The sequence below is a fragment of the Eleginops maclovinus genome, chromosome 20 (assembly GCF_036324505.1).
Source record: "Eleginops maclovinus isolate JMC-PN-2008 ecotype Puerto Natales chromosome 20, JC_Emac_rtc_rv5, whole genome shotgun sequence".
NCBI classification, from domain to species: Eukaryota; Metazoa; Chordata; class Actinopteri; order Perciformes; family Eleginopidae; genus Eleginops; species Eleginops maclovinus.
The window spans coordinates 4,958,314-4,971,001 of record NC_086368.1 but is presented as its reverse complement, the minus strand read 5'-3'; the positions used below and the strand labels follow the sequence as shown (position 1 = coordinate 4,971,001).

The following is a 12,688-nucleotide window of genomic DNA, read 5'->3' as shown; positions in this document are numbered from 1 at the left end:
GAAAAAGTAATGAGCTAATAATTTGACCTCTACAATTGTAATACATAAGAAAAGTATTAAACCCATTCAGGGAGACAACTCATGTGTTTCTTGATATGTTAATTAGAAGCAGCATATAGTTTGAGTCTGGCGTCTATAGTCTTTGTCCTCTAGACTCCACAGATTGGAAGCTGGGGTGGTTTAGGCAGGCGAGCAGCAGCGACGTGGAAGTAGCAACGGCAGCATTTGTGAGGCAGAGGCAGGCAGATCTGGCAACTTAACTAGAGCGCCAGGTTTAGGAGAGTGTTTGGTTGGTTGTAAGAGGGACGAGATACGTCACGTGGAAATGTATCATTGGTGCTCGAGATGACTGCCTGAACCACCTTGCAGGCTTCGCCCCATTTGTGTGACCTAAGTGTTTTCTAATGGCCAAAGTTTCTAAAAATAACACTTATAAGATAAGAAATCCACTTTATTAATCCCCAAAGGTAAATCCATTTCTTTACTTATTGTTTTTAGAACAGGCCAGAAATACACACATGCACCAACAGGACCTATAGATAGGCACTAATGGAGAGGCGGTAGAATGACGGGGCTCTGGAGTAGTTGGGAGTTGAGAGCCTTGCAGTGCCCCTCTCTAGCTTTGACTCAGTTTTTTTGTGTGCAGGTGTGACTGGAGACCCTTCGGTTCGCAATCCCTAAAGACTTAGCTTCTTATACATTGTGAAAATAGGCAATTAGTATTACTACCTGGTAATGTTAAGAAAAAAGATTGTTGTTTTGATAAAATACATCTATTTGTGACATGGACAGGCATAACACAAGCACATAAACATCTACGAAAATGTATATTAAATGTGCCTTTTGGGTTACAAATTGACACTAACTGCCATTTGAAAGTCATGAACCCTCATCCTCCGGCTGACATACACAGCATTTTTGCCATCTTCTGCTCAATACTTTGCTACTATCATAACGACTACTTCTACTAGAGGTCGTGGTTATCCCAAGCATAAATATGTGTCGTAATATGCTGCTTTTACAAACGCACAAGTTTTGAAAGGCCCCTTTTAAAAGGCTCGCATCAGGTCACATCACTTAGGTGGTAGTTTCATTGGGACTCTTTCACACGCTTCAGCAGCCTGTTGAAAATGCATTATAAGGTCAACACTGAAAGCTACATTTGAACTTGTTACTCTCAATATCGCTTTGTTCATCATTACTTAGTCTCATCCACTGCTGCATTCATGTTGAATAAGAGAAAGAGCAACTACTAATTAGTGGAACAAAGTAAGGGAGCTGCAGCAGATGGCGGTTATCTCATGTGAACTAGCAAACGTATGATGCTGTCCATCTATCATCGTCACCGTCGTCTCACATCGGCTCGTTGTTTAATATTTCAGCAGCCATTTTTTGATTTTGTGGCACTTTAATTTGTTTTTTTTGTAGATGGGTTATGCACACAAATATATCATGAATTACAAAACAAGAAAATCTGGATCTCAGAATCTGAAAAAAAATATTCTTGGCATAAACCGTGCTTCCATTTTTTTCAGGGTGAGGTTATATGTTAATTTATATCTTAGCTGTGTTTTGTAATGACTCTTTACTGAACCCATATGACTTGTTACACTACAACATCATATGTTATGGAGTAAGTCAAACTTATCTTTCAAGCCTTTTTATTGATATGCTTGTGACAAATTGGACTAATTGTTCAATTTTGTCTGCAGTTTTGCAACCTGGCACTCTAATTCTGAACTGCAAAAATGAACTGCAAGTGACAAGAAATGTTAAAGTTTGTTACAATGTCAAGGGTATTTCCAAGTGTTCCTGTGGTTATCAGGTGTTCAATGCAGACCTGACACAAATACATACAACTGAATGATTCAAGAAAGCAGAGTGCCATCATGGCTTGAATAAAGTGATTATCCTTCAATCACCCACAAAACACATTACTGTCTGGACCGCTGTCAAACAGATGGTGTGTGTTTAGTTACGTTGCCAAATTCAAATTGATGTTGATGTTGTTCTTTTACACCTTGTGTTGTCCTCCACCACAGCTGTTTGATGATGTTGTGTCAGACGTGTGATGGAGCAGTTCTGCGGTGACTCCATTTACACTCTGAAATGAATCAGAAGTCATGTGAAAGTATAGGAGTCATAATAATTGTGCCACCTTCTGGCAACAAGAAGTCTGCCTTGTGTTAAATTGCATTGTTTGTTCTGCACATGGTATAGAAAAACATTATGTATTTCAAGCTTGTGTTTTACATGTATAGCACTAGATAGTGGACACAGGAAGATGCGTACGGTGAGCAATATGTCAATTCCACCGCTGCACAGCCTGGACGAACAAATGAACATTACAATTGAATGGAGTGTTTATTTAATTGTAATGTTCACTTGTTTGTCCGGGCTCCTACAGTCTAGGCAATGCACCACAGCAAACACCAGCATCCCGCCATGACCCCAACTGATGCAGGGTTGGGAGGTTTACTTAAAAAATGCATTCCCTTATGATTGATACTCATCTGAGTATCATAAAATTAAAGTAGTTTAACCTGATTACTTTCTGTTATTTATGGATTACCTACAAATCAAATGCAATGGAAATAAATACAAGAGAAAAGAAATAGCAATACTAAAGTGTATAAGTATAAAAAACGTGTCCCCTGCTCTCAGATTTTATGTATAAGAAAAGCTGCCTTTCATTCAGCATATTCAGGCAGTATTCTATACTGTACACCAACAATGAAACACATTAGCACACACTACAGTTAAAAAAAGCTGACAGAAGATGCTCCGTTTTAGTTTAATACACACAGTTAAGCTCACAAACACTATTTTATGAACATAGGTTCACCTGCTGAATTAAAAACAGAACAAATGAACCAAAGAAAGTAAAACCATGAAGCAGATTATTATGACAGTATTAGCCTACAGAACAGTACAGCTTACAAAGGAGAACAAAATGTGATCCTTTTACAACAAACAAAATATGCTTTTTAGTTTTTTACTAACATTTGAATCCTGTGAGTAACCCCTGAATCCTTTTAGAAATGTAACTGCTATCTGATTATATATTTTTTAACAGCAGAGGATTTGTTTTGTATTCTGATTACGTACAGTAAACCCATTTCATGCAATCCATTACTCCCCAAGCCTGCACACATGGACGTGCGAGGGTCCACTCAACGCAGCATTTAGCTTTTTTTTTATGTTTGTAGCTGTTCTAATGTAACATAACACCTTTCTCACCAATCTTTTTGGATAAACGTGGACCCAGAAGTAGGGCATTTAACAGATCAGAAAAGAACAGAAGCGACCCACCCAGGTGTCTTCCTATCCACTCCTCTCTTGCAAAGACACATTAAGAAATATTTTTGCCAGTTTTTGTGTAATTAGTCGGAGGAGTTTTTCTTCACCCGTAGCCAAGTGTCGGCTTTTCATGTGCAGGAGAATAAGTGCCAGTGGATTTATAAGGGAAATTATGATTATCCCAGGTTACCACCTAACAGCTGGGGGGTTTAAGTTTGACACACATGAAGTGAAAAGTGTACAAACATAGAAACTCACACATACTGTATACATCTTCACCCACCTGTAGAACCTTTGATAAAGCCACCAGTATTGTAGAAACGTACGTCAGAAATTAATCCCTCCTTCTTTCTCTAAAGTACCCTTTCAGCTTTAGCTTCCAGGTTAGTGAGACAAATGTGTTTGTGTGTTTCTTAACTAAGACTTGTGAGAGGTTGAAAAAGAGAGATTGATGTAGAGAGGATGAATTCTAGGCAGAAAAAAACTAAAACCTCTGACTGAGCTCTACTTTTTTATAGATTTTTAGCGGGCAGCGTTTCATCTCAGTATGACAACGGCAGGAAAGTTGAAAGGAGAAGTGACGGATGTGTGTGATCGGGTGTGGAAAGGCAGGATGGTATTTAATTAAAGTCATTACAACTCTCCTGCATGCTGTCAGATGCTGCTTACAACATCCTCTCCTAGTTTCCTCTCTTCCTCTTCTTCGTGTTTCTTCCTGTCTTTTCTTTCGTATTGTCTCCTAATTTTTCCTGTTTTCTCAACTTTCCCCGCCATTTCATTTATTCATCTTTCCTCTTTTTATCTCTCCTACCCTGTAATTTAATTTCATTCTAATCTACGTTAAAGCAACAAAAAAATGGACAAAGTATTAGAAGCTACACCTTATCGGACATCACACACACACACACACACACACACACACACACACACACACACACACACACACACACACACACACACACACACACACACACACACACACACACACACACACACAATCAAAAAGTCAAAAGGTCACCATCTCATCTCGCACGCCTTCATTTGTCTCTTTGAAGCAAAATCCCTTTCTTTTTCTAATCATGATTGTGACCTCCTTTGTGTTTATTTGTGTGTAAGAGAGGTTCTATGTGTGTGTGTGTGTGTGTGTGTGTGTGTGTGTGTGTGTGTGTGTGTTAGGAAGTGAACACAGCTCATTAAGATACTGATGGCCTTGCAGGAGACCTTGCGGCCAGCCAGCCACTGCTTTATTAATAGACATCTGATTGAAGGGTTTGCTCTATTTGTGTGTGTATGGAGCAAAGATTAGTGATGGTGAGTCTGGGCAAAAGTTTGTGTATTTGCTTAATCTTGTGGGGATGTATTATTTATTCTATTAAAGGTGTGTAAGCTAGCATAAGCGCTTATGCTAGGTGGAAGAAGAGATCTTTAGCTGAATTAAAAGAAAAAGACCTGTATTCACAATCTTACTTAAAGAGGATATGTTATGCCCATTTTCAGCTTTATATTTAAGTCTCTACTATGACATGTCTCCATGGTTTAATGTTCAAAAGCTATTTATTTTTCTCATACTGCCTGTGCTGCATCTCGTCTCACTTTTTGTCTAAAACCAGAGCCGAGTCTGCTCTTATGGGTTAGCTGGTCAACTCTGCTGTGATTGGTCAACCGCTTATAGAGGCGTCTGAAATGCCCCGTCCCTTAGCCTATCACTCACAATGTAAAACATAACAAATGTATCACATATACTGTACAGCGATTTTCAATGTTTTAAAGTGAACAGCCTGGGTTTCAAAGTAAAGGCACATTGTAAATTTAAGATGATCATCTTTCGCTGGGTGATTACAGTTGAAGGTAACGCTGCTATGAAATGAATACAGGCATTACCAATAATGCCGGATATATTATCAAGTTAGCTAATGTTAGAAAGTTAACAAAACCAAAATAAAGTTTGTCAGCTTGGATATTTTAACCTACATATATATAGGTTATATGCCAATGTTTATTTATCAGCTTATTTTTTATTTTTAAGTAACTGAAGATTTGAAATAAGGGTAGTGGAGTAAAAATGTAAATACTAGCCAATTCCTGTCAGCCGATATGTCTCTACAGTGTGTTTGGCTGGACATAAAGACGTTATATCTTCAGATCTCACCCTGAGGCCACCCAACGCTTCTGCTCCTCAGACCTCCTGCCAACACAGCGCTTTAGATAAGATGACGTCGGGCGGGAAAGATGTGGCAGCACAGGCATTTTAGGATCTATTTCAGAGCGGAGATATGTGCATGATGTGAGGATTTACACATGAAGTTGTGTAGGTTGACAGAGTTTAGCTTTGATTGTATGCAGATGCTGACAGTGGGAGTTTCCCGAGAATGAACTCTCCTAGAGATCTGAGGAAATGGACTTCAGCAGATCGCACGAGCATTTCTGTTTGATTTATGTATAGCCATTGTGTTGTTAATCTAGTTAACGCACTATATAAGTAGATGATTTCATATGATAAGCTAATGAACAACAGATTTCCAGTTGGTATTTTTGGGGAAATACTGGCAGGTGTTGACTATATTTAGTGTGTTACAGGTGTCTTGGTTTTTCTTAGAGCATTTGGGGGAAATAAATAACTGAACACAAACTGTCACACCATAAATAGTCTGATCCTACCTTTACCTTATAGTCCTACCTCTTCTTATCAAAAACACAAGTGTGAACATTGTTTAAAAGCTCTTAGGCTCAACAGCACTACCATGGACATTAAACAAGGTGTGTTTTACTAAAAGAGAAGGAAAATAACCTTGACTATCTCAAATCAGTCACATAGGCTACCATTTGCTTCACTTAGCATAGTTAGCTTGTTTTTGCTGTCCCAGCCATTGGTTTATACCCTTTTGCATGGTAGTAGAAGCTAACGTTTTGAGCACATTGTAGCATTTAAAGAAAGCTTAGCATTCATGCCTAGAGTTTCCCACAAAACCATGTTTTTAGGCTAGAGTTTATGCAAAGCTTTTTTCCGGTTGCTTGACTTAGCTTAACACAACCACTGTAAACCTAGCTTAGATCTGTGACACATTTGACTATTAATATGTTATTTTTGACACAGTTACACTAATTTAATGTTATTTGACTGATCAGCAGTTAATGACAGTAAGATATAAAAACCATAGCAATGGCTGACTACAAGCTAGCAACAATTATGTTGGCTAAACAATACTGGAATGGGATTTCATTCATTGTTTTGTTTTTTGTCAACAAAATATAAAACACTTGGCACCTTCAAAGTTTTAATAACAGTGGCTAATATAGTATTTCAACATCCCTAACAAACCCAAAGGTTCATAGTGTCCAGGGTGAATTAATTTCCTCTCAAGTAACCAAATCATTTGTTTGTGATCCAGTGAAGGTTCAGAAGTCGGACCACCCCCACTCCTGGGATCCTTGTGTGAACTTTGGTCATACTCTAAACTCCAGCCTCTGCAATACAAGCGCTACCCTCAACAAGTCGTGGACTGCTTCGAACAATAACACCATCAATAGCCTCGACTACTGCAAGTGTAAGAACACAGACACAGTGAAAAAACAGTTTTCAAATATTTATATATATACAATTTATTTTTCTTTCAGTATGCCAATACTAGAGATTCGATAAACTTACCTGCCAAGCCAAGATGTTATATGGAACAATACCTGCTTTACATCATAATGTGCTGAAACCCCTGAAGTTGATTCAGCACATTTCCTATTTCAGAAAGGTTATAGCCATGTTTTTTGTTCCACTACATTTTTTCAGCTCTAGTATCAGCCAGTTTCTCCCCCGGCTCTACGACAACATCGGGCCCCAGTAGCCAGAGCTCCAGCACCCTGCCAAGGCCCACAGTTCCAATGAGTCCACGTAACTCACTGCTCAAACGAAGGCAGAGAAAGAAAGAGCACAAAAGCTCATGTGAGTCCTTTTGTCTTGGTCTGTACAATAATATCATTGTCTGAAGGGGAAATAAATATCAAAGGTCACTGTTGTGTGTGTTCAGTGTCCCTGGCATCCAGTTCAGTGGGTCCGGGTGGTCAGGTGGTTCATGTGGAGACCAGTGAGGTGGTCCTAACAGGCGACCCACTCAACGGCTTCGGTGTCCAGCTGCAGGGAGGAATATTTGCCACCGAAACGCTTTCTGCACCCCCACTCATCCGATTCATAGAGCCCGACAGCTCTGCAGAGAGGTGAGCACAAATGCGTTCATGCATGACTAAACAAATGTGTGATGTACAGCCTTCCGGACATAAATATGTTAGTCAAGTTCATTTTCATTCTTTAGCCGAATAGAGATTTGCAGGAATGAGTCCAGGATGCCTTGTTAGGAAGTCAATGGTTTTTCAGGTTTTTGGATAAATTATTAATTGCGCATCTTGTGTATAACAAGCTGATGAGATTTGTGCATTTTGTGCTACAACGTTAAATACATAAGTGTTAAGGTTCACCACACTGCAACATAGGTTTTATGTCACAACAGAGTAACATTAAAAATACTGACTTTAAATGCGACGTTAGCAGCTTAGCTTTCCTGTGTGTTTGTCAATGTTAGAGTTTGTGTGTGTGGGTGATGTAGGCAGTTCATAAACAGCTCTGCTTGGCTTTGTGTCTTGTGTGGGCGTATAAAGGTTTTTAAGCATTTCTATATGTACAGGAGTGTAGGTAGGGTTTCCCAAATATTGGCTTACAAGTGTGTTTACAATACATATTTGGTTACACTTTAATTTGCCACGACTTCATTGAACTCTCTATGTATGCATCCTCAATTATGTAAGCATTGTGTGTGTGTGTGTGTGTGTGTGTGTTTAATGATTGATGTTCCCGTTGTATTACCAGCTTCTCTAAGTGCGGGGTGTGCTTCTACACCCCGAGGCTGCAGTCCCTCCATTAGTGCCCACGCTAACAACACTAATTAGTTAGCTTCGCTTCACCCACGCTGGAGGAATCAATAAGTCCCTTCCTTTCTGCTTGACAGGATGAAACCACATAAAGCCCCTTCACACCACCCTGAATTATGCTTAACTATAATTAATAGTATTTAATACCACAAGTGTTGTGCAGTGGTGACCGGCGATGGCAGCCATTTTGGATCATTTGCATTCTGATTCTCCCTACCTCAAGTTTCTGTGTCAGCCAAAACTACCTGAAGACATTTATTATGCAATCTGCAACTAATACTGAGCATTGTGTACCACCATAATCAATATCTTTTATTATAAAACCGCTGACATTGCTATACAAAAAGTATGATCTATAATGGATAGGTTTAGACTAGAATGAAACACATTTGTTTAAATGTTATTATTATTATTATTATTATTATTATTATTATTAATAATAATTGCCTGCAGATAATGCTTTGATAAGTATGACGTTTCTCCTGTCAATGTAGAGCCAGTTTAAATGCAATGTTATTAAGTGGGTTTGGTGACTGCTGTTGTCTTCATGCCCTCATTTGTATCACTGAGTCAGACATTGAGTATGGTACACACAAACAGTTATTTACTCCAGATATTACCTCTAACTGCTGGCTGCCCGCATTAGCTTGTCCATTCAATTAGCCAGTGATCTTAAGATGCTGGTGATGAGAGGAAACGCACTTTATATCTCCTTTTCCCCTTAAATCTGGACCTATCTCGAGTCTTTCGTCTCTTCGGTGTCCCCCTGCATCCTCTTTGTTCTTCACCAGATTTTACTGGGAACAGCCATTGTTACGAACACCATGCTAGCCGTCCTCAGCGCAATTATCTTTTCCCTGGTGTAAACAAGGCGGCCATGTGGTTGCTTTGGTGTGGATGCAAAACAGCAGCTACGCTTACAAAAACTAACAAAATCTCTCTCTGCAGGACTCTTCTTTAGACAGGGCACAGAGGAAAACAAAAACTAATAGAAAAATAAGATGTAAGATCAAATAAGAAAGGTTAAAGTTGAAAATAGCAAAAATGTACAAGAGTCTGACCTCAATCAATCTGAAACTGCGACAGGCTAAATGTCCATTAACATGAATTAAGCCTATGCATAAACTATGCGCTCAGTCAGTGCTGATCATGCAGGACATAAAGTTGTTTGCAAGACCAAATAAGACCACCAATTTAATACTAACTAGCATTGTACGAACTGCAGATTAAGGAAAGATTATATAAAAAAGGACTCAACAGGAACAATAACGAATAAACACTTGCTAGACAATGATTTAAAGAAAAAAGCAATGGGAAAATGAGACGGAGAAAAAGAGTTAAGAAACAGAGGAGACATTGAGACCAGGCAATAGTCTTGGCAAGCCATTAAATCCTCAGTAGATCATAATGAATATGTCTGAGTGCATATTAATACAGGTCACCCACTCATGACTTTATTGGAAGATATATCAACTGTGTGTATGTGTGTGTGTGACATTCAGACAAGGGACCATCCTAAGTACCCTGCAAATCCAAAGGGCAGTAACTGTCTAAATGTGAAGCCCTTAAAGTGAGACAAATCACTTCATCATCATTTTATCATGTGAGAAGTCTCCTCGGGTCAGAAACGGATTGACTGTAATCATTCAGGAGCATTTAATAATATGGCTCTTATTTCAGTTGAGTGCGCCAATTCTAAATTGCACTCGTGACTTTTGACCCTTGGGCAATCCAGAGAACACTGAAGGTTCTCGAGCTGTGAGAACAGTAAAGGTGTACTTTGTGCAATTTAAATCCCGTTCAACCGCACTATAACCTTCCTGCCAAAACTGCGGTATGATTTAACTTGTAGTGGAGCAGTTCCGACAAACAGGCAATGAGATTTTTAACCACCAAAGGGCGCTATTAGGTCATCAAAAATCAAGGTCAAAGTTGATTTAACTGTAAGTGGAGCAAAGAGGCGTAAAATCAAAGGAAGTACTACGGTGAGGTTCTTCACTTTTTATGTTGGAAATAAATAACCTGTTGTCTGCAAATGAATGCTGATGATGTGTAGAGGGCCTCAGCCAAAGCTGTACTGCTTTCATAAATGTAGCATATGTAAGGGCCCAACTATTATAAAAAACATCATCTGCTAATAGGCAAGTTATGTAGGAAAACAATGGCCAAACCAATAACTCGACTAAAGATGTTTCTAGTCAACCAGTATTCCTCAATTTAGGCGATGAGTAAATGTAAATAAATATAACACACCAATGACAAATCGGAAACACTTGAAAATATGCGCTATATATTTTTGACTATGGTTATACTATATATTTGTCAGTCTACTGCCTGACTCACTGTCACTCACTGCTGATCTTTTCCTCCGATTATGAGAAAGGAACCAACATTGGGGATAGGTAAGCTCTGTGTTTTGCAAAGAAGCTGGCTTTCGACAAGATGCGCTTTGTTAGCTTGTGCTTTTCCTTTACACGTTAAAATGATCCCTTATTTTGAATTCCCTAACCGAAATAATTACCATGAGGAACAGGCACAGTTCCCGTATGAAGTAGTCCCGTTCGTATTGCAATCGAATGTTAACACCAGTAGAGTAATACAACTAGACTTGTGAAGACATGCCCGTGCCCTATGAAGCCTGATGATCTGCAGAGCTAGCTTACAGATGCTGGCTGATGCTAACTGCCTTATGTTGCACAGTTAGTGCTGTGTTTGGGTCATAAACACAACTACATATTCAAAAACGCACACAGGTCCGCAACACACAATACAAGTTAAAGACTCTGAGTCAGTAGTTCACGGCAGATAATGCTATCCTGCTTGCACTGTGGTCAGGTGTGCCAAGGGTGAGTCCATTAATAAAGGGGGGTGATTTGGAATAGCAGTCTCAGAAACTTGGTTTTTGATACAATTTCAGTTTAGAAATGTCATTAAATGCATTGCATTTAAATAACCTAATGTTGAGGACATAGCAGTACTTGATAGCTGACTGTTTAGTTATACAAAGAAAAAGTCATCGCTACCTCATGAACACACATTATACCAGTAGGAGAGTGTAAATGTATTAGTGGTGTATTATTTTCTAAGTGATTCTAAGCCAGTTAGCAGCAGTTCCTAGCATAGCTTGCATTCCCAGGCCAATGCATCAAAAGACTGAATGAGTACTTGTAATACATCTTTTGCCAAGGAAAGGTATTTACATAATTAATGACATTTATAGTCAGCGCTAATGAGCTTTACTTCCATTGCAGAGCTGATATATGGCAGCTTCCAGGGTGTCGAAATGATGGATTTTATAAAACAGAAATCTTAAACATCCAAACAGCAGAAGCTACTTTAGCCAAAAATAATGTGAAGTGTTACACAGCAGGGTGTCTGAAGCGTCTTCTGACTTCATCTCTCCATGTAAAATGAATTAAAGGAAACAACATCCCAGAGAGGGGCCTGATGATGATGGTACACCTACGTGATTGGGTTTTTCTTACCCCTTAGTGAGCATTTTAAACTTGGAAGGAATCATATCTAAGTCATGGCTATAAAGGAATCGCTATAAAGCGAGTGTAATTTCAGGATGTTGTTGGAAAACATTTATTCACTCTTATTTGAGGAATCTTCATAGGCATTTCAGACTAAAATGACAGTAGAACCTGAGCAGGTTTATTGATTCCTTGATAATACAGTACAGTTAACAAACCTCTACCTTTTCTTAAGCCTATTTAGCAGCATTCTCATATAAACTCAGGACAATGTCCAGGGAATCGGGTCCGGTAATTTTCCAGAGTTTCCCTTTCATACAAATACTACATAACAGCAGATTGTCCCCGTCATATTTTTATTTGTTCTCACTTTCTCAAAAAGTATAAGTATGTTTGGTGCCTGGGAAGAGTGAAAGGAGGCACGACATGATGTGGATTACACAGCCGTCATGTGGTTGTTTTGTAGTTCAAAATCCAGCAGTTTGTAAGCCTTAACAGAGAAAGGTCAAGGATATTTTTGATGGGGTCTTTTTGTAAATGACCCCTCTTTTTTACCCTTTGATGTTTGTTTCTCCCGCTTAATTGCAGCCCTATGGGAGCATCATCGAAAGGCCCAGTCACAGTACATTCTCTGGAGAATAAGCACCTATATTCACACAGGACAAATGTTGTACTAGGAAGATGAAGGGGTAATGTCAAATGATTGTCGAAATGATTCGGGCATTTGCATTCTCACATGCAGCTCTTCCAGATAATGTTGAAACGCTTTCGAGTTGGAGTGATTATTTAAAAGGGTCTATATAGAAATAGATAGAATAAAACAAAATCATATGTTGTATTAAAAGATCCCAAAAACTGGTTTAAACCCAAATTTCATCCAAAAACTGATCCTATTACGTTTTTATTACCTCATTCATTTAAATTCCTTTTTATCTGTAAACATACCTGTCAATTAACCTGATTCTGAATAATGCTACTGCACTGGAAAAACTTGGGAG

The 12,688-nt window shown here is 38.9% G+C and overlaps 1 protein-coding gene across 1 annotated transcript in view; it reads left to right on the top strand.

Annotated features, from left to right (window-relative positions):
• LOC134883617 (glutamate receptor-interacting protein 2-like) overlaps positions 1–12,688 on the top strand; it is a 177,995-nt gene that overhangs the window by 140,726 nt on the left and 24,581 nt on the right. Inside the window, exons 10-12 of the mRNA XM_063912076.1 lie at positions 6,690–6,845; positions 7,082–7,234; positions 7,320–7,506. Coding sequence (XP_063768146.1) covers positions 6,690–6,845; positions 7,082–7,234; positions 7,320–7,506 — 496 coding nt within the window. The remainder of the gene's footprint in view (positions 1–6,689; positions 6,846–7,081; positions 7,235–7,319; positions 7,507–12,688) is intronic.